The 26,839-nt window shown below is 42.1% G+C and overlaps 1 protein-coding gene across 2 annotated transcripts; it reads left to right on the forward strand.

The window, feature by feature from the left end:
* The first annotated feature begins 437 nt into the window (after positions 1–437).
* On the forward strand, positions 438–25,632 carry LOC133483314 (zinc finger protein 385A-like). 2 transcript variants are annotated; one of them, XM_061784356.1, is made up of 8 exons: positions 438–813; positions 12,387–12,535; positions 15,941–16,051; positions 21,378–21,552; positions 21,945–22,262; positions 22,508–22,695; positions 22,784–22,870; positions 23,728–25,632. In XM_061784356.1, the coding sequence occupies exons 1-8, from the start codon at positions 804–806 to the stop codon at positions 23,953–23,955; spliced, it is 1,266 nt and encodes a 421-aa protein (XP_061640340.1). In that variant the 5' UTR covers positions 438–803; the 3' UTR covers positions 23,956–25,632. The 2 variants fall into 2 exon arrangements, with proteins under 2 accessions (XP_061640340.1, XP_061640341.1); XM_061784357.1 differs by lacking the exon at positions 438–813 and adding an exon at positions 10,841–11,235.
* Positions 25,633–26,839: the final 1,207 nt, after the last annotated feature.

The raw sequence follows: 26,839 nt of genomic DNA on the forward strand, positions 1-26,839 counted from the left end.
CCATCAGCAGTGTCAACAGATGTCAACACATCTCCTCGGCCCGCTCGCTCATCCCCCAGTCAGTGTGCATTCAACTCAATCTCTCATCCGCTCCCTCAAACGTTCCACCCATTCTCTCAGGCTGTCAGTCTCTTGTCACACCTCTGCCTCTGCTCCCCGACAGCTGTTTTCTATGCATTATGAAAAAACACATCACCGACGGATCGGAGTAAATGCAAACGCCAGAATATATGCCTGTGCTGGGGTGCGAAAAAAGCAGGCTGGCAAAAAGGAAGGAGAGAGCAACATAACCTCTGCCTCCTGATTCAAACACCCCAAGAAAATACACTATACCAGCTGATCTCATTGGCTGAGCCTGTAGCCAATCACAGCTTGGGAGTGCAAGGTGCCTTTAGGTTATACCCAACCCCAAAATATGTGAGAGAGAAAGCGAGAGAGGGAGAGAGATAGTAGTGCAGCGGTTCCTCTAGTGAAGCTTCTTCACCTTAGCTCTAGTCGCTGTTGTTCCTGCTGCTGAACTGAACGTCTACCAGTGAATACATTAGTGGCTGACATGCAGTAGAATCTGAGCGCATTTTGCAGCAGGACTCAGGTCTGGCGTGCTTCTCCTCCAGCGGCGACGTGAATAGAGATCAGAGGCGCAAAACAGCAGGAGAGGAGTGACGACATCGGGATGTGGGATGCTTCTTACGCATTGATGCTGAGTTTTGAGAGAGGCGCGCGCTTGAGCTTTAGCACACTTTAGAGGCGACGAGAACGACGACATTGTGGACAAAAAGAAGTTCACTGTGGAAGGATTCAGGATGATCTTACGTGAGTCTTACGTTAATGTTATCACCGAAACTTTTTTTGTACATCATTTGAGAACTTTGATGCTTGTAGTCACTCACAGTCACAGGCAAGTAAACAAAGAAAAAGCTTTTTTCTTTCTTTATAATTGGTACATTTTAAAATTGGTTATTATAATTATGATGATTATAATGATTTTGTAGGCAGATCACTGAAGATGTGTACAGGTTAGAGAACACACATATTTACACATTATTACATTTAATATGACTGCTGAAATGATCAGGCATCTCAGTTTGGTGCTTCCCATAATCCTGAATATACATATTTACAGCCCGGTTACACGTACTGTACTATCATCAATATAATGCGTCCTTGGCCGGCAACATTTAATCGGAAATTCATTGTACTCAGTCTTCAATTGTTTACATAGATCTGACTTGTTTTAAAGGCTCATTTGGGTCAAATAGGATGACAAAATAATGTAAAGTTTTATCCTTATTTATTAATTATTATTCCAGTCTCGTCATAAACTAAGAATTGAGTTTTAGGACAAAAGCATATTTATCAGGTCTTTTGTTTGTTTGTTTTTTACAGAGCCCGCCATCTTGCAACGCCATTTTTCTACAGTAGCCCTGAATGCACAAACACAATCGATGATGTTTGGTGTTAGTCAAACACTGCTTTTGCCAACATTTAAAACATGGCATATTATGATGTTGAAGTGCTCACTCAGGAGCTTTGCTGGGGCAATGACAATGTTGCATTACGACAATGCTTGAAGGTCATCTTCATTTCCTCTCCTCGCTCAAAAAGGGAGGGGCGAGAGATCAATATACAACTTCACCACTAGGCCCCCTTAAATGTACTTGAAAGAATACAATTTTTTAATACCCCTTTTGTTGTGGTCCATTTAGTTATGAATGGCCTTGTGTTGTGTTTTATTAAATGAAACAGTTGTTTATATCAAAAATTCACATCCATAATTGCAGATTAATTCCTATTTGCGTAAAGAGCATTCATTTCAGATTAAGAGTGGACACATTTGTGGCATTTTTGATGATTTAAAGATTCTTAAACTATTGGATAAACTGCAGTGACAGTGGCGTGTGTGTAGATGATGTGACTGAATATTTTATTAGACTCTAGTTTAGCTTTAATGCTTTAAACCCCCTGCGCTAGAACAAGCTTAATCTGATTTTGACCGGGACATAACTCTCTAAACACATTCACATGTCAGTATCACTCACAGTCACATCAACATATTGTATTTTCTCTAGCCATCCACGACTTGAACACTGGAGAGCAAAGATTCACACATTCTAAACCTGCTAAATATGACTCATCTCCCTCGGTGCAGAGCAGCTTTTGGTGACACTCGTGATTTTTATTTTTTTTATTTTTTTTTATTTTTGCAATGAATATTTCACAACCAGAGATCAGAGGTCTTCACTTATTTAAAATAAAGGACCACGACTTTTTCTACTCTCACTCACAGACCTTCCTCACCACTATAGCAATGTGTGTGCGAGTGCATGGATGTGTGTGCAGCTCATATGTTCTGCCACTCGTCAATGACCCCTAAAAAACAGAGGTGTATGTGGCCTTTGATAAACAACATGACCTTTAAATCGAGGCAATGCAACGAAGGATGACCAGTATTGGCATTTGAAACACATGCTTGACAAACTGACACACATTTCCCACAGACTGCCTCAGTCTAGCGTCATTCGCAGAAATCTAACTTGATTAAACTGGATATATGAGCTTCACACAGGTAGCAAATTTCTTCAAGCAACAAGTAAGGTGTCCTTAAAATAACAGCTTTGAAGTCATTGTGGTAGTTCACTGGCGTGTATTAAGGAGAATAGCATCTCTATTATTACCCTGACAACCTTGAATGACTACAGCAGTGGACCATAATATTAGTGGACTAGCCCGGATACCACTTGTGTTTGCTCTAATGTCCATGCTACTGTTATTGTTCACAGTTGTGTGCATTGTGTTCAGCTGCAAGATTGGTCATTAAGATTGGTCATTAAAATACTGGAAATGGAAAGATGATCACAGGAGAGTTAATGAAGTACAGCATGAGAGGCCAAGGGTGGAGAGCATTTTCAGGAACATAATTACTGTCCATCCATGCATTTTCTGTACCGCTTATCCTCACCAGGGTTGCAGGCATGCTGGCGACTACCCCAACTATCTTCGGGCGGGAGGCAGGGTACACCCTGACCTGGTCGTCCGCCAATCGCAGGGCACATATAAACAAACAACCGTTTGCACTCACATTCAGACCTACGGGCAATTTAGATTCTTCAATCAACCTACCATGCAGGTTTTTGGAATGTGGGAGGAAACCGGAGTGCCCGGAGAAAACCCACGCAGGCACGGGGAGAACATCCAAACTCCACACAGGCGTGGCCGGGATTTGAACCCCGGTCCTCAGAACTGTGAGGCAGACGTGCTAACCATTCGTAAACCGTGCCCCCCATAATTACTACTGTATTATTATTGTGTACATTTAAAAATGTAGCAAACGAAATCATGCCAGCTAGACGTGGCATATGCTGTTTTTTATTAGTTGTGGAGCTTTTTATGATGCTAAATTAAATGTTTTCTGCTGCAACATGTTCCAAAAAAGCTGGGACAGGTGGCAAAAAAGACTTAGAAAGTTGAGGGCGGCCCTGCGATTGGCTGGCAACCAGTTCAGGGTGTACCCCGCCTCCTGCCCGATGATAGCTGGGATAGGCTCCAGCACGCCCGCGACCCTAGTGAGGAGAAGCGGCTCGGAAAACGGATGGATGGATGGATGGACAATGTCCCAACTTCATTGGAATTGGGGTTGTACATCTGAAGCTGGATGGTCTAATACGATTGAAGCTATACAGTTCACAATTGCGTCAAAATTGTCAGAAAATAATACACCTCTGAAGTTACGCAAAACTTTGGAGTTTAAACCGCCGTCATGCATAACGTCACATGAGACTTTGCAACACATCCCAAAAAGAAGAAGCAACTCCAAGAAGTAGTACTAAAACTCAACCGGTGGGTCGGGACCCAAAAGTGGGTCGCAGAGCTGTTTTGAGTGGGTTGTGGACAGTTTGTCAAAAATTACAAGAGGTTTTCTGTTTACGACGGTAGCGACATACATTTTGAGGTTACAGAATACGTTTTCCAGCGCTTCAAGAAGGGACCATCCCTTAGAACAGTTAGTGTTTTTCATACAAATGTTTACTGTAATTATGGCTTAAGTAGTACTTTAGTGTTGGTAAGTGATAGACTATGGCGCGTTCCGACTTCCATACAAATTGGGGTTAAATTGCCGCCAGCAGTGAAATATTTAACGTACATCCCAGGTCAGACTTATTTGCAAAAGAACAAATTTAACAGGCATGCGTCAGAAATGTAATTACTAGGGGCATTTAAACATTTAACGAATGCCATTGGTGTTTTCATAGCATAATCAAAACTGTTACAGTTTGTTGTGCATCCTTCATTTCCTAAAACGAGATCAGCGCCAGGATATTCATCTTTGTAGATATAGTTGCCATGTTCACTCTCAGTTTCTAATAAGGTGCTCTGAAAGGCCCTCTGAAGATGGAAGCATATGTAGGTATGGTTAAAAATACGATATACGTGTTTTCAAAGGCTGTTTTTGAACAATACTGTTTTTTATTGTTGTTCACTTCTGTAAAAGTGGGTCCCAACTTGCGACAGTAGTAAAATGCGGGTCCCAGGGTGACAATATTTGAGAACCACTGCTTTAAGCAATGGGTATTTGAACACAAACAGTAAAGCAACACATGTAGATGGACAATAAAACAATACTCATAGGCAGATATCTTGATCCTCTGCCTAAAACTACTTATATATCACTATTATTGACGATTACTGAGTCAGTAGTGTAACTCTTCTTCGTGTGTCTCACTAGATTATACCGCCCCCTTGTGGCCAAGTGCACACATCAAAAGTAGCACGAGGGCTGGAACAGATTAATGGCACTTGTATGACTAAACTGTTGAAATGTTACTTAAAACATTGCCTGTCCAATTAATATGGATATGATGGTACAATTGAATAGTAAAATTGTATCATAATAGAAACAATACTTGTATTTTGTCTAAATAGTTACTATTGGTTACACCTGAATGTAGTGGAAATAAGTCAGCTGATATTTCTTGAAGAAAGTTAAAATGTCTGGTGAGGCACAGACAAAGGTTTTTGCTGAGCCAAATGTCTGCTGACCATATATATAATAAGAAGGGCTTGGACACAAAGGCAGAAATGTGTAGATCTGTCATTTACTGGTTTCAAGGTTACCAAATAAGGCCTGAGGGCTGCGAGCCTGGCGCCTACCCGTCATTATCTTTGTGTGTTGCTTCAAGACCACGCTATTGCATCAAACCACACAGGCTCTCAAAATATAACCTGTAATTATTGCTTCCCTCGAAAATGACATACTAGTTCTATATTGTCTGTCACCTGACCATCCATCCTTTGTCTCCTCCCCTTGAAAAAAGCCACGGGAGAACGCACCTGCTGGCTCTGTTGTTGTCAATATGTGTTGACTCTTGCGTATGTTTTTCCTTGAGTTCCTTGCATGCTCAGGTTGCACTGTTTGGGTCCGTGCAAGCCCTATTAGTCAAGCTGCAGCAGGTGTGTGAATGCTCGTATAAAAGGATTATAATAATGTGGAGTGGCAAGGCAGCCAGTCATGTTGACACAGTGGATTTCTTAATGAGCTTCACTTCCCTCGGTGTGGTTTCATGCCATACGCTCCTCTGCTGGCCTTAAACTGCACAAAACAGTGACCTCAGAATAATGAAGATAGACTCTGCAACAACGTGCTGGATGTTCCAACATCTCCCTGAAGGACTGAAGCCAGAGAGGAGTTTAGAGAGGTGTTGAGAAGCTTCTTTGAATAGAGTTGTGACTTGATTATGCTCTCCGATCATATGTTTTATTCTGCTGGTTGGTGGTAACTCACCACAACCTGTCTCATGTAAAGAGCAGTTATAAGGAAAAGGACGTGAGATAAGGGCTTTGTGGATGTATCCAGTTTCCATTTGACAGTCTTTCAATGTATAGTGCACATTTTCGTATTTCAGAGATGTGTTTGTCATTTGTCTTACATTTCCTTCTTGCTGAGTTCAGCTAAACAAGAGTTAACCACTGTTTATTCCGCAGCAAGGCCATGCCCCGCGAATAGCAAAAATCCATTAGTAACTGACGCTTAGGGGTGTATATACGGTATATGGTATAAATTTAGCCTACAGTACAGATTTGGACTCTACTGACCAATCGCAAAAACAACTGTTGATGACGTAATCGTATCTGCCTCAGTGTGAAAAAGGCATCAAGCATGTCTGACCACAGAAGTGGAAGAGGTGTCGCCTACCTGTACGTTTTTGTTGTTGTTTTTTTTTAACCAGCTCAGAGCTAGTTAAAAAAGGCAGTGTGCCGCTCCTCAAAGTCACAAATCTCGCCTACACGACGGCGAAGAAGTTACACTTCTGAAAAGTATCATTATCAATAAAGGTGTACCTGAGGTTGCAACGCACCGAGTAAGAAGAAAGCAGCAGAAGACCGCGAAGCTAATGTGAAATGTCGAGTAGCAAAACATCATAATCAATGCTGAGGTGGTACAGTACACTTTTAACAAAGATTTGGCTGGAACCGTGTCACAGCGGAGACTAGCCAACTATGACCAGCAAATTAGCAGCTAAATTAGTAAGCGTTTGGAAAGAAAATAATACAACAACTACACAGTTAGCACACACGTTCGAAAAGCGGAAATGAATCAGTACGTTATTGCACACATCAGCCAGGACGAGGAGCCTATAAGGTGCAAAGTATATTAGCACATTCAATATTTACAATATCAGCAATGATATTTGTGTTAATGAAATTCAAGTTTGAGTTTTGAGATCTGAACAATAAATGCTACCTTTTATTTATATATTTCTAAAAGTAATTTCTCTTTGCTAAGGGACTAAAGAATCTAGTCAGAAATATTTCCATGATAATTGTTACACTTAAGTTTATATCGCGATATGTAGCGTTACCGTGAAGTGATCTAATTTATATGAATGATATGAATTTTAGGCCATATCACCTGGCCCTCATTGACGCCCTCCCTAAAGGGTTTATGATTGCCTGTAGATGCCACAAGTTGGCAGCAAAGCAATACTTTTTTATTAAAACATCAAATAGTCCATCCATCCATTTTCAACACCGCTTATCCAGGTTAGGGTCACGGGGCGCTGGAGCCTATCCCAGCTGACTTCGGGCGAAAGGCGGACTACACCCTCAACTGGTCGCCAGTCAGTCGCAGGGCACATATAGACACGGACAACCATTCGCACTCACATTCATACCGTCACTGAGTGGGAACTGAACCCACGCTGCCCCACCAAAGTCAGGCGAGTGTACCACTACACCACGACTTACATCAAATAGTTTTTCAGCAAATAACAGGAGAATAAGTTCCAAAAAGAAACATCTGTAGATGCTTTCTGATCTAAAGTCTTGTGAAGTATGCGCACATTTTTTCACAACCTCCATAATGGCAGATTTGTGAGACTTTAAAGGCATTGTTTTATGTGCTGGGCTAATGTGCTGATTTTTGTAGTTTTACACTACACATATATGGTCCAAGTATTGAATATAACTGCTAAACAGCTCCGGATGTTTTATGTCTAAAATGAGACATATCCATCGCATGAGGAGAGAGGAAAAAGAATCCCAAAAGTTAAACCTTGGAGGCAGGTAATAGCTGTGCGGAGGCCGCTTGATAATAACACGGAGCCGCTAACCAATGCGTGTCACATTCTTCTACAACTCCCGGTGAGGTTTTGTCTGTAAATTAACCTGCAGGTTACACAGCTCTTTCCATCCTCTGTTCACCTTGGACTCACCTTAAAACATGCGGCTCCCCCCCCCCCCCCCCCCCCCCCAACCTCAGATGCCTTCCCTCTCTTTTCCTTTCTTAGTCCAGTGGTTTTTTTACTCGCACTCTATCGACTCCATCCACCTCAGCCGCTATTATTCCTCCACAAGATCATCTCCTTGCTAATCAGAAGATGTATGCATGCCACTTTGTTAATCCGACATATGTTGAAATGGCACACTTTCGCACAATTTTCGTGACTGTGAAAATTCGGACTCAAATAATTTGACATTATGCTTATGCAATCATCATAAGTCATGTGAGTGGTAAAAAATAAAAACAAGTGGTTGTGAATTTCAAAAACTGTGAGAATTCAGACAATTGAACTGCAGCAAGACTAGCTGACACACACATTCCCTCTTTCAGCGAAAGGAATTATGGGAGTTCTGTGGCAGGCAGCATCTAAGCTCAGCCACTGGGGCGCAAAGCATCTATCATTAAAACAAAGCGCAAACCTAAATCAACCACCACTGTCCAGATCTCACACGCACTGACGCTCCATTCATCAAGACCGAGCCCAAAAGTTAAACTGCAGTGGTTTGTGTGCTTTGTCGCCTGTCCCTTACTTAGGTGGAAATAGCTTCAAATGAGTTTGGGGGTAAGCTGAGCTGCAGTAAATTGGATTTCTTGCTTAGTCCTTCACAGTAGCAGCATTCCACAGAGACAGAGTCACACTGCAGTCACAACAAATTTCACCGTATAGAGAGCTAACACTGGAGCACAGAGAAACTGTGATCAAGTCAGATCTTTGCAAGCAGGAGCGCTAAATGATGCTCATAAATAATCATCCGCACTTTACAGTGTCATTTACCACCAAATCAACCTGACAATATGTGACACCGCCACATAAACTGTGGGGGAAAATAAACACAAGCGGAGTGGGTCAAGACAGACCTGCAGGCACCACATTGGAGACTCTGTACACCAGCGTTTTCAGGGGAGGCGGTGGGAGGCTTCGAGTGGTATCTGCGCATAGCAGCCCATTTAGATGCAGATGTGAGGCGCCTGGCATTTTGTGCAGAGCCAGGAAGGAAAGATGGCTGCATTTCTTTTCTTTTTTTCATTTTGGCAGCCAGACTTCCAGCCCACCTCCCAACAGTCCCTCCCATTCCCTGTCTTGGTCCCACCATGGAGCACACCGATGCAGTCAGGCAGGGAATACTGAGAGGCTGCACCGTTGTCACTGACATTGACATTACCTCTGTGATCATTAAACCTAAATTGGCCAAATGAATTGGCAATTTGAGAGGCCTTAGACACAGCACGTTGGCGTGCACGTGTTTGCGCGTGCACGTCATGGTTTGTGGCCATAAGCTGCTGCCCGTGGTTGCATATTTTTTCTTTATTCCTCCGCCTTCGCCTGCATCTCTTCATTTCAGCCTGGCTCCCACAAATCTACACAAAAATTCAATAAGCTATTACATGAGCATTGATCTTTTTCACAGCCACACATTTGCATGAGAAAACACAAGGCAGTCGCAATGAGGGGTGTGGGGGAGGCGAGCTGTTCCCTTTTTCTGAGTGAAGGGCCAATGGATGGTGAGGTCTGGATTTATAGAGTTTGACAGCACTTTAACACTTTAACTCTCCTCTGAATGTGTCCAATCAATGCCAATCGTTCTACGTGGTGGCTGTTGAAGAGGTGCAGCATTCGCTTATGTGATGTCACTGTAAATCACTCAGGAAGAGCGTATATGGTGGGTCGTGGAACAAAAGCTGCTTAGAGATGGCACAGAATGTGACTCTAGAAAGGCAGTGTGATAACTTGAAATACATGCTCTATTGTGGCATGCTGCAATGTTAATGAAGGAACGGCAGAAATGATTTGACTTTTAAACTGTAATGTGGCGTAAAATGAGCAGCGGGAGCACGCTTCGCTAGGCAAAGAGGAAACATTACACCTCCCGCCTTAATCCATACTGCTTGAGATGTCGTCCTGCCTATATTTGCATTGTTAACCAAGCATTTCATTATATCACAGGTTTCCAGCCTCCTTTTATTGTTTTTAATCCAATAACTAGATGCCGAAAGAGCAAGCAGAATGTTACGTTAACCTTGAATTCGAGGCCTATTTGTTCATAATTGCTGATACAGTCCTGTATGTCTCTTTTTATGAACATTCAGTATCATTTGTATGTATTATATAGCTTTATGGATTATTATTCAATTAATTATTATTATTATCAAATAATTACATTATTAATATTATGGTCATCATGGTGGCTCAACACAGACAAAAATACATGTCATATATTGTTGCACTCTCAAATGAACAATGGCTACACCACCACAAAATTATGTTCAATCGCTAATTGGCTGAAAAATCGCTAATTTATTAGGGTGTCATTGATTCAAATGGTAAACACGACGGCTGCCGCGGGATCAGTCTAAAACGCTTAACATAAGTGTAAAAAAGCTTAACGTTGCTTAATGTCTCAAAAGTGTCACCAATTATCACCAAAATTGACAGAAATCTCTACTCATGGCAGCTTCAACCTATATTACAAGGATATATCACTATAGTGAGCGCTCACTATAGTGAATGCATAACGAGAGCAAAACCCTTCGCCCATAAATTCAAAAATATTGGGATGATCATTTTTAGAGATGTAAGTGGGCATAAATACAGATGTCCATATACATTTTGGTGGCGACTGATCGCAGTTTTGGAACATGTAGCAACGTTAAGCGTTTTCCCAGGAGATTCTCGTCAGGTGTCTACCGGTATGCCAGCTACCCGTGCCCATCAAAGTCAGCACTTAGCCGAGCCTTGACCGTACAAAAAGCCTTTGTTACAAAATCAAACGGCTGCTTAACGTCATCGTGCAAAACTATTTCATCAAGTGTTCAAGCCTAATAAAATAGTACAAACACAGCAGCGTGATGGTAGGTCTCGCCGTGACCGCCAGCATTGCACATCAAAGTCCATTGGTGTCACACAATCCCATTTCTTCCTTTTCCCTGTCCCAATTCTCTTTGTATATGTAACAGTATTAAGTACTGTACCTCGTAGGTAGTCATCACAAAGTAGTAGCAATAAAGGATGGGTATTGCGTATAATCTCGGAAGAAAAAAATTATATACAAATTCTCTCGTGTTGTCTGATTGGGCCTTAAGTGCGTTGCAGCTTCCCCTCCAGAGACCATGACGGTGGGAAGAACGTGCAAAGTAGTGGCAAAGATAAAGTGGAAGAGGAGAAACAAAACAAGCAGTAGCTTGGACTGCTGCAGAAGTGCGAAACCATGGATGCGTGCAAGCAGAATAAGAGACCATGAAATGAGGACAGAAAACAATGTCTGGTGACAGAAAGAAGCAGCAGTGAAACTGAGAGGAGGCAGATATCTGCAGCACCCCAGTTGTGAGGCTTAAGGGGTTTAGCCCCCCTCCCCACCCATCACAGAAGCATCCTTAAGTAAAAGCATCCACTGTGGCTGAGCTGCAAGTGAGAGGAAAGTGAGCAAGAGATGCCGTGGGAGGAGAGGTGCAGTCAGAAGGTGGATCAGCATTTTGATTCAGTGCATGTTTTGATTCTGAATAAAACATACATACACATTACATGAACGAAGGTACATGGGTCTAAATTGGTATAAGTATCCGCTGTTCATCAATCGGGGGCTTTTTCCGAAAATCTTCACCCCGATATTGGCCCCGACACATTTTGATGTTAACGACAAAACTTGTTGTAGTGTGACATAATCCACGACTAACGATTTGGATTTGGCCGTACGATAGCCCTACAACGCCAAAATGATAGCCCTACAACGCATGTTTGATTTTTTGGATATCTTCCATGTAGTGTGACATATCAATGACAACTCTCTGACATCGACCAATACGATTGCGTATTGTGACCTCCCGTGTTTGCTGTTGTCAACATTTACTCACGCGCACAAACCAATGTTTACCGAAACCTTCGAGCATGATTCGACAGAACGCCGGCATGTTTACGTACAACCGTTAGTGCCAGCACTAGCTTGCTAGGCTACATAACGTTTAGTTGCCTGCTTGTGAGTTGTATCTTATTAAAAGTACGTGAACATACCTCAAGCAATCCTCTCCCGAGCACCGGTGATGACCACCACCCGTGTTTTTCTTATTTTGTTATTTGGTTCCCCACACAATATATTGGTGCAATCCTTTGTTGTTGTCGTCGCCATGGTAACAAGTGCATCTGGTTGCATTGACCGGTGACACGTTTTCTGGTTCCGCCTCTCCGACAGTGTTTGATTTGACAAGATAAAGCCCAGTGATCGTAAAAGACGGGATGCGGTGCTATCGGAATACATGTCACGTAGTGTTGCCATTGTCTGACCAACATACGGCAAGATTTTATGGCAGTAGTCTGACATTTCATAGGATATATCAGACTGACATTAAGATAGCATCTTTGGGGTTTTTTTCAGTGCAAGATGCATACTTATTTATTATTGGTCTATGCGAAAACCTTCCTGCCAATGTCAACTGAACCACTTTATACTTTCACTGGTCGAAGTCAGAGCAAGAATTGCATTCATTTTAAAGGATACGTGATCCGGAATACTGCAAGTACTGTAGTTGGGGTCAAAGGTAGTTCTTGGTGCATGACAGCAAGAATAATTTATTAGCGCACGTCTTTATTTTAATCTGAAATTCCCTTTCTGTACAGGAAGTATAAACCGAGCGGGGCCGGTCCCTGCCTTCCTCAGGAGCCCAGCCGTCATCCCACCATCCCCACTTGACATGAAGCCCTTCCTACAATTCCCCCTGGAGTCACCACACCCTGCAACTCTGGGTCTCTTCCACAACTTTAATACAGTAAGTGGTCCAAGTCATTTCACCAGGCGTGGATCCTAACGTGGACAAACAGAATCTGAGATAAACACAAACGAGAGTTGGTGTTTGGTAGTGTTGGATGTTTTCCTCCAGCAACGAGTACAGAGGATTTACACATTTTTCTGCAAAGGGACAGCTATTTACATTTTATTCAACAGCGCCTTGGTGAGTGTTTTACAACACTAAAATGACTTACAGCTAATCAATTGTATGAGAAGCCTGGGCTGAGTTCTCTATAGTCAGCATTTTCTGGTTCCCATTTCCAGATTGGGTTTCATGTGAAGGTCAGCGTGGCCACACACATACACACATCATCATCTCGGTCATCTGCATGCGCTTGGGCAAAATGACCCTTCTGTGAGTTTATGATTCATCCGGCGTTATTGAGGACATGGAGTGTAGCCACTGAGGTTATAAGACCTTCACGAATCACTTTACTGCTTACTATGAATAAACAGTAAATTGACTGCATTCACATATAGTTCTTTTATGGTCTTCTAAACATGTTTACCTATAACAAAAATATCAGAAGGCGCAAGGCATCATCACACCAGGAACTACTGCCTGTGCCTCTTAATAGTTTAAATTCTTGTTTTCTTGAACTCTACAGTTAATTTACTTATAGGTCCATCATTATACTGAGTTCAAATAAATATCTTCTATTTCAAGCACCCATACTCAACAAAGGTTAGTCAACATTGCCATTGCAATGTTTTGATTGGATTTACTTTAAGTAGGGATTCACTGATACCACTTTTTTTCAGACGAGTACAAGTACTTACATTGGAGATACTGAGTACAAATACTTGACAATTGGGATGAAAAACGTGTTTTATTTAAAAAATCTATCGTATAATATTGTTGAAAAACTAACTTTTCTTGAACATGGCATAACTTTCACTTAAATATAAGACCTTTTAGAGTAACAACTTGTCATTTTTGACATTTTAACATCAATGTTTTTATGACGAGTGTTATGTATTTCATCTAGAATTACCACAATTATCCAAGCAAAAGCGGAGTACGTCTGTCACTATCGAATTTACTTAGAATCGGTTATCCTATTGACTATTCCATCGAGTAATCGCCCCTGCACACCCCCAAAAAAAAAAAATTCCCCCCGATTTTTTTTTTTTTAACTACTAAAATGCATTTTATTCTCATTAATGAGGGCTGGACCGCTATCCTTAAAAGGAATATGTTGGTCATGAGTGGATGGTATAAATTCCATGTACAGAATTTTAAAACAAAATTAGCCGATGCTAAACAGATAGCAATCGTGATTGACATTAGCACGCTAGCGATTATTATTTTAGGTCAAAAAATGCTAACTGCCATTCAGCTCACTCATACATCATGTTACATGTACATTACTCCTCTAATAGTGTCTTAAAAATCACTTACAGATGCTTTTCTGTCATTTTTGGCAATGTTTTTCACTGGCCCAACGGTACAGCTGTCTGCAACAAATATCTGTGCGGTAAGCATGGACAGTGGCCAAACATGGTTTCCGGGCAGCGCAAATATGCTTTTATTAATATTTTTTATTGCCCTGAGGCAGAAATATTTGCATGAACCTATTTTTTGTGGTCGACAAGTTCACCAATTTTTTTACCCAGCCCAACATCCAAAGAACCATTGATTTAATGAGTCATTTTCAGTTTCACTGTTCAGGTCCCTATGTAGGTCTTTGGATTTGCATAGCTTAATCTTTGAGATGATATTGATAAGGTACTGGCAGGATCAAACAAGTAACTTCTGGGGCCGGAGGTGCAGAGCCCGCCCACCCAGCTCGCTGCTGCAACTCACAGGGCAGCCGCCTTCGTCATCATCCATTTTGCAGAGCATAATTTGCAGTCAGCTAAAAATATTGCTGTTCACGTTTACCTTAAAGAATCTCCACACAGCTGACATGGCCCCGACTCGGGAGTTATTGTATATGACGGGCTGGTGAAGTAGTATTGGTGTCGTAGTATCCTGGCATTTTTACAAGTACGGACACACAGTCTCAAGACCGATATCGATACTGGTGCATCCCTACTTTTAATCAAGACTTTTCTATGTTCAATTTGCATTTGGTTAATTAATTTTTCCACATTTGGGATCTGTATGACGAATTACTTTTAATAAATGTTGAATTGACTGAAATTTAGATAAGTTAATTATGAATTGAATAGTGGAGTTGGACCAGAGGGGCCTTGAATTGGCTCAATTATTCAGATTACACCTATATTAATTACTCATGAAACTTGTTGACTGACACACACACACATGCGCGCACACACAGACACAGTCAAGATACATCGAATGAATAGTGGAAATAAAATGAAAGATAGAAAAGGATGAGGGCAAGAAGAAAAAAAGCCAAAAATAAACAGAAAACGTGAATATGCCAACAGTGCATTCCAACAGGATTCAGGTTTTCTGACCAATACGGTTTCCTCGGGTGTCGGCAGCTGTGGAGCGTAAACAGTCTCTCATTTGGCAGCAAGTGTCCAGTGGAGGCAGCAGATGATAGGCTGAGTAAAACCACATAGAATTTTGGGTGGTTGCTGGGGGCAACACCCACACTGTCTGTATCTTTCTGAATACTTACAGAAAGCACCAGTGACTTCCCATGTACGGTGGCCTGCATGTGAGCTCCAAAATGGACAATCTTGGCTGATTTTTTTATTTTTGGTACTGACCTTTTGGGGTATTTGGCATTTAGAGTCAAGAGTATAAACAGTATAAATGTTGAACTGCACAGTAAAGAAAAGAACATTTCATATTAACAACAGTTTGTCACTCTTGGCAGTCCTTACGTCAAAGTATACATTCTTAAAAGGTCAGAGGATAAAGATTTTAAAATGTTTCTTTTTTTTCTTTTCGTCCTTGTATATTTGTTGTCTCATGATTTAACAATGTCACGGTGGTTTATTGTGTGGCATTTGGTTGTACAAATGGTTCAGGCAGTGGCAAGAGTTCTTTTTGGCTTTTCATGTGATGCATTAAAAGAAAATCTTTCTACAGTTACACACTGTATACTTTCTATCCTATTTAATATTTTAACCAAAACATATTTACAGTCTTTTTTGGGATGGATGGAGTCTGTAATTAGGCCCTTCAAGTCATGATGTGAATTAAAGCATTTGAACCGCACCCAGGAAGTGAAGCCCAGACAACAACAGCTGCTGAGAAACACCCCGCACCCAACTGGTGTCCACATCAATCACCTCTCCCCGAATTCACACTTCTTGTTTTCATCTCTTTTTAGCAGCTCCCGTGTCAGTCACCTACACTATTTACCCTCTCCACATTCACATGGTTGAACCTTGCTACCGGCTGTGACCATAGCCTCCTGTGTTGTTGAATCTGTCAAGTGACCTTTGTGCTTGCTCTCCTCAGATGGACCCCGTCCAGAAGGCCGTAATGACGCACACCTTCGGGCATCCCATGGTGAAGACAAAGCGTCCCATCATCTCCTGCAATGTCTGTCAAATACGTTTCAACTCCAAGGTATGAAATCTGACATTACAGTCCTCACCCTAATAATGAATGTCCAATTAAAGTTCATCAGTTGGGCAGTTGAGGCTCAGCATACTTTACAATATACTGCACTGTAATATTTTTAATTGAACCACAAAAACATGGTGCTACTGTCGAGGAAAAAGCAGATGTTCACAAAAAAAGAGGAAACGGGCGAGAATCAGATGAGTATGGATATTTTGAGAGGCTGAGCGTCCCCATTCACTGACTGCACCCGTGTACATTGGCGCCAGACTTTGCACTTTGCTTTCTAGCCACAGGTACATACGAAATTATAAATACAGTATTATTATAAAATCATATACTGTAGATTTGATATACTGCTGTGGCACCCACCAGCCAGCTGGGTCTCACATATATTTAAAACCCAGAAACGTATTTTTGTTTGTACATCCGGGTGTTCCAGCAATTAAAATTTTGAATCACAGCAACACTTGTGGCCAACCTTCGGCCATTCATGAAAACTAGTTGGCGAACTCCGCACACTGTGTGAAAGTTCAGTCAGTTTTGGCTGCTTTGCTCTTTTCTTTGTACAGCGAGCTTAAATTAGTTTGTTGGAAACATAATTCCAGTGTGCAAACCTACAATGTTTAATATGCGCTATATACATTTATTCGCCTGAATTATGTCCTGAACCGCACAAACTCCTGGTTGATTTGCGTGGTCATCATAGCACAGCATTAGATAGCAAGTGTCACGGTACAGGAGACTATTAGAACACGCCCTGCTCTAACATTACTGGCTCCAGGACACGCACAGCTGCACTATGATTGGCTGTTGTATCCCTGTAGAACACACCATACTGCTTCCAGAAGGAGACTATTAGATTTACTCTGATGAGAATTTAATGGAAGAGGTGTGAGACAGGACAAAAGGCCAAGAAGTAAAGTGAACAGCAGTGTCTTTAAAGTTACATTAAAGCTGATTGGGCTTTTTTTTTTTTCTTTTTTTTTTTTTTTGACAGCTGGTACAGTGCCAGCTTAACGCAATGTGTCTAAGGGGGGAAAAAGGTTTAAAGGAAAGGATTTTAATGTTCCCATTAAGGGGGCAAAGTTGCAACTTTACCAGTTCAGAGCGATGAACTCAGAAATCATGTTATTACCGAGCAGTACAGATCAGTTCGCTTATGTTCAGGTTGAATTCTTTTTGTTTACGTCATGGTACAAGAGCGGAGTTACATACGTACAATGCAGTCTCGTAATTGGCTCCTCACTAACAACAACATGGGGGAAAAAAATAAGAAAATGAAAAGTTTCTCAAGGTTTGTTATCTACAGCTACATGCCAAAGAAAGAAAGACACAAAATTCTGGAGGTCATCCATTGTTGGCCATTATCTTGCGTGTTGTTTTGAATTCATTAATTTATTAGTGTGCATAGCTTACACAAATATTTATCACGCCTACATAGCCTTTGATGGAAAAACAGATAACATTGGGTTTTACTGTTGCAATTTGCATCGCAGCGAGCTGAAGTGAACTGTATTGCTTTAAGGAGATGAGGCTTTAAAGTGAACATCCAAGAAGACGAGAAATGTGTTGGCTATTTGACATTTACAGTGAGAGGGCTGTTGTCCATCTATCTTTGGGTGAGCCACATTGAATCATAAACCTTGCAAGGTAAATTTTTTTTTTCGAACCGTGCACATTCATTTAAAGGCTGGTTTGAAGGCATTGGTGTCTTTACAAGGATTAGCGTAAAAATGCGGTTGCGTGTGGTTGAGTCATTCTGGCAAATGGCAGACAAAAATGGTCAAAAGTGATTTTTATTCCCAGTCCCAACCAACTTGCTTCCATGATACATTCATCCTATGACTGAAAGCATTGATTCTTTTGGGATGTTTACATGAAAAAGAAACTAGCAAAAATATGGGGGGGAAATGAATTACCAATGCTTGGAACACTTTATGTAAAGATGTTTTATGATTAACAATCAATAAATGATGCAAGAACTACAACAGCTGTGTTGTGCCATAACTGGGTGTACATGCCTACACTGTCTGTTTTCACCAAAGACCGTTTTCAACATTCAGATGAGGAAATTTGATTTCAAACATTTACATGTGCCAAACTACTATTATCTTGTAAACAAAAGCCAAAACGACAGAGTACAGCAACAACCTCAAATCAAATCCATGCCGATATTGTCTAGGCTACATTAAAAAAAAAGGAACTTATGTCTCCTCCATTAACAGTTAAAAAGATGTCCACAATCTGGATGAAAATTCCAGTGAAGAAAAATCTTAAGTGATCACTAAAAGCCTCTCAAAGCCTGTCACTCGAACCACAGACCAAAACATAAATAGGACTCAAACAAAACGCTGATATACTGCATAGGCAGAGCCTGGAATATAAATACATTCTGACGATTAGGTGCTAAATACCTATCCTCTAAATGCAGCCGTGTATAAAGGACACAGGCAGAGGAGTCATCTGAAACGTGTGCAATACTGCCCTGTTCTCCGTGAGGGGCCACTTAATTATATCCCCCACTCCTGTTCTCACCTGGTCCACAACTGCAGGGGATGTGAGCATGTGGAGCCCTTTGTTCACTACAGTATGACTGCATTTAAATAAGACAGACAGTAAGTGTAATTTACAAAAGATGCTCGCCTGCACGTCAAGCCTCTGTCATGCAGCGTGTTGTGTGATCTCCAGCCACCTGTTTGTTTTGTATGAGTGGACACCCGGCAAGTCTGCTCTGCAGCATAGAGCAGAACTTCCCAGTGTAACCGGAGAGGATGGGAACTTTGTGAACATGCTTTAATAATGAAGGAATAATCTGCTTGGAGTAGAGTTTCTGCATGTGGAAGGTGGACAAACATTTGCAAGTTTTTGAAGTGCTCCCACAGCTGCTTTATGTAGAAGCAAAGCTCGCCTATACATTTTCCTGTTTACGCCTAAGGAAAGCTGTTGTTAAACAGAAGTAAAAGTAGAAGTGACTAAGTGATTGATGTGACCACTCAGAATAAAGTGCCTCTCACTGTTCCCATCTTGCGCTACATGTTGTAATTATAACATTGCCAATTCATTTGGGGCCACAGAGGACATATTAGCCTGCCAGTGCTCAGCACAGTGCTGCTGCAAGGCTGACGTCACGCCATGCTGCATTAGCCATCGTCACCACTGCAGAACGAAAGCGGACACATGCCGCACTCCGTTTGATCCCTAAAATTGCATTCGGGCTCACATCAACACAATTGTTGCCTTTACCTTTCGTGTCGACAAGTTCGTTCTCTACCCGTTTTCTCCTCCGTTTTTAATGTTTCTGTTCCATCCTCTGTGGGGTTTACTGTATCATCCGTCACCTTCACGCCACCTCGCCAGCTTCTTCCCAACCCCCCCGCATGCCTGTCGCTGCTGCCTGTACCCTGATTTGTCTGAAACCAGCTCGCTCCATTTTCTGTGCCTTTGTCACTTTATAGATAAAACATCAAAGCACATCCTGCTTAGAGAGACTAGGATTTCAGGGACATTCACTTGCTCCCATTTTCTCCCCTTTAAAATCCCCATCCATGCCTCCTCAATCATCCTAATCCACTTCCATATAGGCTCGTCTTCTACACTTCATTCATATTTTATCATTATTCACTTCGCCCCTTAACCTCAATGATCTGACGACTTAATCGATTTTCTGTCGTCGTGGCTAGTTACTCCATCCGAGCGCCAATCTCCAAAGGCTCTCCAGATTCTGTTTGATTAATGGCAGACCTTCATTGATTTCCTGGGACATGTACCTGAAGGTCACAAGGAGAGTGAAAGCATCTGAGCTCAAACAGAAAGACAACAAATGGGAATTGCAAAATAAAAAAGATAGGAAAAAGTAGAAGACTTCCGCTCTGCTGGCACTTGTTTTTTGGGGCTGGTAAAGCATCATCCCCTTGTCTAATTGAGGGCTTTGGGAAGCAGCAGCCACTCAGTTGAGTTACACAAGCAGAGAGCTATGGATGCCATTCTGTCATCACCAATCAGGATGACTGCTATATGGGTAACTGTCATCACCAGCTCATACATGAGGCTTACAGAGGCATCTTGAACATATCCCAGTGGTGCATCAAGCCCCAGCCGTGCGTCCATTAAGAGCCTCACGGGCTTCCTCTGCCTTGTTTCTGGCATAATCATGAATTGTCTTGTGGTTACAGTATATGCATTCTGGTCATAACATTTGTAACACTGGCACCATATAATACAATGATACAATATAAGAGTATCTGCCTTTACTAAGTTGAGTGTTTTTTGTCTCCTCTTCCTCAATTTCATGATGAATAATAGCTCTCTGAAAGTATCAACCCATATTGAATTTGTAAAGGCACATTTGTATATAGCTTTCTACAGGATCTTGATTGATTGTGCAGCTGTATCTAATGATGTGGCTGGACACTATAACTGTATTTGCACATACTAGGGATGCACCGACACCACTAGTATGAGTACAAGTACTTTCATTTGGGTGCTAACTGATGCCAAGTAGGCCTACTGATACTTGATAATGTCACTACGATTTGCAATTGTGATGAAAATGTGTTTTATTCATCCATCCATTGCCCGTACTAGAATTGCGGGCATGCTGGCACCTATCTCAGCTGACCCTGGGCGAGAGGTGCGCTACAACCTGAACTAGGTCGCCAGCCAATTGCAGTGCACACATAGACAAACAATTATTCCCACTCACGTTCACACCAAGGTGTTTCATTTTAAGCAAAGTATACTCAAACTTCTCTTGAACATCATGACTGAGATTTTACCATCCAACGGCATGATTTTCTAACATACATTTTACTTAAATGTAGCCTCTAACACAAGGCTACATATATATATATATATATAAAGACTGCTCATTACAAATACCAGAAGTTATAAAATCATCTCTCTCTCTCTCTCTCTCTCTCTCTCTCTCTCTCGCTCTCTTTCGCACACTAAGAGAATAAAAATCCCTACAGACAAATGAGTTCCTAACACACTATTTCACATTTTAAACCGAAAGTCATCAAACAACACTGGGGACACAGTGGAAGTTTGATCATTTCATCTTTGGAGTTTGACAATTTATAATCAAGGATTTTTAAAGTGGACCTAATAGCCATGTCAGAGCATCTTTCTGTTACATTTAATAAATGGCCCAGAAAAAAGAAAACTCTTCAAGTGATCTAACTAAATGACTTCTACGTGACAGACACATGGCCTACGCTGGCTCTCTGACTCAATTGGACGTCAGCAGGCAGATTAGGAGTGAAGATGATGGAAGTGAAACGTACGTACTCACAAATCTTCACATCCATCAATTTGTGTTTTCTTCCAGAGCCAAGCAGAGGCTCACTATAAGGGCAACCGGCACGCTCGGAGAGTTAAGGGCATTGAGACGTCCAAGACAACTCGTCTTCAAGATAGCGACAAGCAGCACCCTCCCCCCACAACTTCGCCCTCCCCGTCACGCCCCTCGCCATCCAACCTGGATCCTGATCCAAATAAGCAGGGTGAGCATCAACTGAGACATGTGATGATCAGTACACACACAGAGCCAAAATCTGGCACAAAACAGCCCAGATGCTCAACACGTCTGCTGTGATGTTTCTACTTCTCTGTGGTTAGGTTATACTATCCAGAGGAGCATAATATTCTCCCATATTATCCTGCTATTGAACAATTGTTCCCACATTATATAACTGCATGGTTCAACAGAAGACAGCACACTGCAACAGATCTTGCTAACGTGTCACCACCCTGGTGTGGACAGACCTTTGGGCATGTCCTGACAGTAAAGCGCCTTCGAATTATTTTCACACTTTTATATAAAGATGCCTCTGTATGTGTTGAAGAGGTTTTTAGTCGGCTGCTTACTAACCAGAAATATATGTGCCGTTTATAGACGATACCCAATCCTGTCCCAACTCTGAGTCACCTTTGACCCCGAACCAAATCGCAACACCCACAGTGAGCTCAGCGGAAGCAGAGTGTCCCTTCTTGGCGTCTGCGGGCGCACCTTTGCCGTCCTCGCCCTTACCGGCAGCCATCGTCAGCACGCCGCCTGCAGACTCAGCGGGGGCAGTCGTTCCCGACACCCCGTCTCCAGCTCCCAGCCCTCCCTCTGGAGAGTCTGAGGAAGAGAAAGCCAAGAAGCTTCTCTACTGCTCCTTATGTAAAATTGCAGTTAATTCCCTCTCACAGCTGGAGGCCCATAACAAGGGTAAGTCATATGCACAGCTCTCCAAGCACAACCACATAAAATGAGAAATATACCCATGTTAGAACGTGTGGATCATGGCTGCTAGTAATCTCAACTCTGTAATACAGTAGATCAAAATTAAAGCAGGAACACTACTGCCACTCAGTGGTATAAAAGGATTATTGCTAATTGCAACTTTTTCATTTCAATACAATATTAAAAGGTGAATACGACCTGGATTCCAAAACACTTTTTAATCATCTTAGGTACAAAACACAAAACAATCCTGGAGGCACGGAGTGGACTGGGGCCCATTAAGGCCTACCCACGTCTAAGTCTGAAAGGCAGCCCCGAGCAGGGCGGTGAGCTGTCATCTGACCCCAACACTCAGGAACGAACCTTCCACTGTGAGATCTGCAATGTCAGAGTCAACTCTGAGCTGCAGCTTAAACAGGTGAGACATAAAAAGGAAAAACACAAGAACAAAGACAAAGACAAGCAATCCATATCTTATATCTGGCCTGTTTCATTTCACAATGCAGCATATTTCCAGCCGGAGACATCGAGATGGAGTTGCGGGGAAACCCAATCCTCTACTTAGTCGCCATAAGAAGCGTGCGGACTTCATGGTATACCGTTCATCTTTGTCTTAAATGTACATCATGTGGACAATAGTTTTGGGCACACCTCTTAATCATCCATCCATCCATTTTCTGAGCCGCTTCTCCTCACTAGGGTCGCGGGCGTGCTGGAGCCTATCCCAGCTGTCATCGGGCAGGAGGCGGGGTACACCCTGAACTGGTTGCCAGCCAATCACAGGGCACATACAAACAAACAACCATTTGCACTCACAACCATTTGCACTCACAGTCACACCTACGGGGAATTTAGAGTCTCCAATTAATGCATGTTTTTGGGATGTGGGAGGAAACCGGAGTGCCCGGAGAAAACCCACGCAGGCACGGGGAGAACATGCAAACTCCACACTGGCGGGGCCGGGGATTGAACCCGGGTCCTCAGAACTGTGAGGCTGACGCTCTAACCAGTCGTCCACCGTGCCGCCACCTCTTAATCAATTACTGTAATTCATTTATCGCTGAGGTAGACAAGTGAGTTCCCATCTTCGTCCTACCAAAAGATTTTAGACTGTTTGGATTCTATGGGAACAGTTTGGGGGAGGCCTTTTTTGTTTCTGCCCGGCAGTCCGTAAAGGCATCGTTAAATGAGTTTGGTGTGGAAGAACTTGAGGAAGAAGTGAGAAGCGGAAGAAGACCTGACCTCAATCCAATCGAACACCTTTGGGATAAAGTCCAACAGAATCTACACAAACTCCCACAGACACACTCCAACATTTTGTAGAAAGTCTTCACAGAACACATTTTCCCTTCCTGTAAGAGTAATGGCCAGTGTCCCAGTGCTTTTGTCCATGTGCGTTTTATTCACCATCTTGATGAGTCACGTGACATATTTCTTGTTTCTTTCAAAGGAACTTCCCAAAACCCTACGGGCGGGACTTTTACCAAATCCTCTGGCTGTTGCGGCAGCCATAGCTGCTGCAGCATCCTCAAATCAGCTGGCACTGCGCCCTCATGGCCCGCCGACCCACGCGCACGCCCATCACCACCTGCTACAGGGGGCACCCCTCAGCCTGCTGAGGCCCGCTCCGGGGCCCATTCGCACAACGCACGGGCCAATCCTCTTCACGCCGTACTAATAGCGTGAGCGTAAGGAGGAGTCAGGAAGAAGCACACTGTGACGCGGAGAGCCAAACCAAGGTGGTGTTTCATCATAACTTAACTCATTCACTGCCAGCCTTCCCAGTTAACATGGATATTTGACTTCTAAAGCCGTCAATGGCAGTGAATGTGTTAAACTTGTGACTGACTGAATGGTGCATACTGTAGTTGCAGACTGCTGCTGCTGTTATGCTAACAGGGAGAACCAGAGGTATCCGACAACTCGAAGACATTTTAAAGAGCAGCGTACATTTTCATCTTTCCGATTTGCCCTGCATCGATAAAATACCAACTAATTACCGGTAATAACCCTGCAAAGATGAGGACGTGGACTGTTAAATGGACTTCCACTTTGCAACTGGCTTAACCGCTGTATTTCAAACCCTACCTCTTCAACAATTTGAATCTTCTCCACAGCTGATGCATCATTTTCATAAGAAAAAAAGAAGCCCGTTGGGTTCTATATTGTGGTCTCCTCTGATGTTAGCTGTTAGCAATCACTGTGTAATGGGTCCCCCACTTTTTGTGGTAAATGAATTTGTGTTGCTGGTGGAGTCTCCTGAAAATTTCTGTACTGTATGTTTAGATCTTCCCAGCTCGCTTAGGGGGTCTGTACTTACCTCTGTGGGACACAAACAGGGGGTAAAAGAGGAACAGAGTATACATTACGTCTTAAAGAAGATAGTCAATGAAGCACCTTAACCATGTGAATGGGATGGCAAACTTGTAGTTGTGAAGAAGTACTATGCAGCTATCAGTGTTTATATTTGTGGTCTGATTAGATGTTGAAGTTGGAGAAAAGAAAAACAAGATAAAAGAACATCAGGGAAGACTAAGCAAGTATCTTTAGGTTTAGGTCTACATGTTAATTGTCAGATAAAACCGCAAATTTGATTCCCCAGATTTTCCCTGGTCACATGTGCTAGAAAGTGTGACTAGGCACTGGGGTAAACGTCTGCATGTAAGTGATTTTGAATGCATTTAAATGCTTTAATTTATGTTTCACTGCACAAAAACAGAAAAGTTTCAGTATCTCAGAGAAAGACTTTCAACACTGTGAGCACAGCAAGACAATGAGTAATATAGTAGCAGCTATTTGCAATATGGGCATATTCAGCTCACAAACACATACACGTATTCAATGCAAAAGAAAATAATTAGGTGCATATTATAATAATAATATGTTATAATAATATAAAACGTATACATACAGTATACATACAATATATGAGAAACATAAGCGCACGCACACAGACATGAGCAGCAAAAACATCCTTTTTGATAGCTTTGCAGGTGTGCAGTAGGGTAAAGCAATGGTTTGTTTGCTCTGCTTTGTGACCCAACATGACCTTGGAGAATCTCGATGAAAACTGTCACGGCAGAATGTCACACAATAGTGAGGAACTTCAGCAAACCGAAACTGTAGCAATACTTTCTGCTCTCCTACTTTTTATGTGAAATGCAAGAAACGCAATACAAAAAAATAGATATTGCGTCAAAGGATATATTCATAGTTTTTAGGAGTGATGTGTAGAAACATTACGGTACATGTAAATTATTTTAAAAAATGACAAATGGAAAATGTGGGGGCTTCCAAATTGTTAAATTCTAATAGAATTGTACCCAATAACATTAAACTGAGTTTATGAACCTACTGCGAGTGGACTAACTTTTTATATTTCCATTTGTTTTTCCACTTTTGATATTTCATTTCATTTAGTTAGGAGATTGGACAACGTCACTGAATTAGGCTTCAAAAATTGGTTAGAATAATAAATATATAATTGATCAAATCAAACCCCAAACTGCGCAAATAGTTTTGCAGTCTTGTATTTGATTGTGACCACTTTAGGCAGGTGGACCTAATATGATGTCAGAGTCTAAAATCAAATATGGTGAATACCGGACTCTCAACTTGCCATACATAGATGCGTCTCCAATAAAACGATATCAACCTAAGGTGGGGCCTGTTTTAAAGCTGTTTTAAAGTTTCTCAAAGTGTGGTCAGCAGACCACTAGTGGAACCTGAGAATCCCAAAAGGGTCCGTGTGTATCTTCCACCCTTAAAATATCTAACTACTGAAGCCGTAAATGGCGTCCCGTGGTCCAGATGCGGACCAAGTCAAGGTCTCATGTGGATCCATGGTCAATCTGGTTTAATGTCCGCAATGCTGACAGACCACGACCAGTATTTTTTTTATTCTTTCGGAAGCCAGCGCAATACCATTGATAGCATAATTGCTCAAGTCATTTTACGTCACTTACTGTCGCAGTATCAATAAAACATACCAATGTGCTTGCTAAATATTCAGTTTTTTCTTTATGTCTGTGTGGATTGTCAGTGATCCATGTCAAGGTAATCTGCAAAGGTTAAGCCGAGGCAACAGGACTCTTTTTGTTTGTTGAATTTGTGTTTTTTCTTGCTTTCGGAAAACGTTAAAAAAATCCATCCATCCATTTTCCGAACCGCGTATCTTCACGTGCTGGAGCCTATCCCGGCTATCTTCGGGCGAGAGGCGGGGTACACTCTGAGTTGCTCGCCAGCCAATCACAGGGCACATAGAAACAAACCGCCATTCGCACTCACATTCACACCTACAGGCAATTTTAGAGTCTTCAATTAACCTACCATGCATGTTTTTGGGATGTGGGAGGAAACCGAAGTACCCGGAGAAAACCCACGCAGGCACGGGGAGAACATGCAAACTCCACACAGACGAGGCCGGATTTGAACCCGGGTCCTCAGAACTGTGAGGCAGATGTGCTAACCAGTGGCCCACCGTAGCACATTCATTCAAAAAATTACTTAGGCAATTATGCTGTTAGGCTAACAATATGTTGTGAGTAATAAAAAGCAGGAAC

Source organism: Phyllopteryx taeniolatus, chromosome 9 (assembly GCF_024500385.1).
Source record: "Phyllopteryx taeniolatus isolate TA_2022b chromosome 9, UOR_Ptae_1.2, whole genome shotgun sequence".
In the NCBI taxonomy this organism is placed as follows: Eukaryota; Metazoa; Chordata; class Actinopteri; order Syngnathiformes; family Syngnathidae; genus Phyllopteryx; species Phyllopteryx taeniolatus.

What these genes read in the sequence shown, in the direction of transcription:
- LOC133483314 (XM_061784356.1), top strand. An exon ending in TCTTCCACAACTTTAATACA is followed by an intron (nt 12,536 to 15,940) that starts GTAAGTGGTCCA and finishes TGCTCTCCTCAG; the next exon opens with ATGGACCCCGTCCAGAAGGC. An exon ending in GCTGGAGGCCCATAACAAGG is followed by an intron (nt 22,263 to 22,507) that starts GTAAGTCATATG and finishes TAATCATCTTAG; the next exon opens with GTACAAAACACAAAACAATC.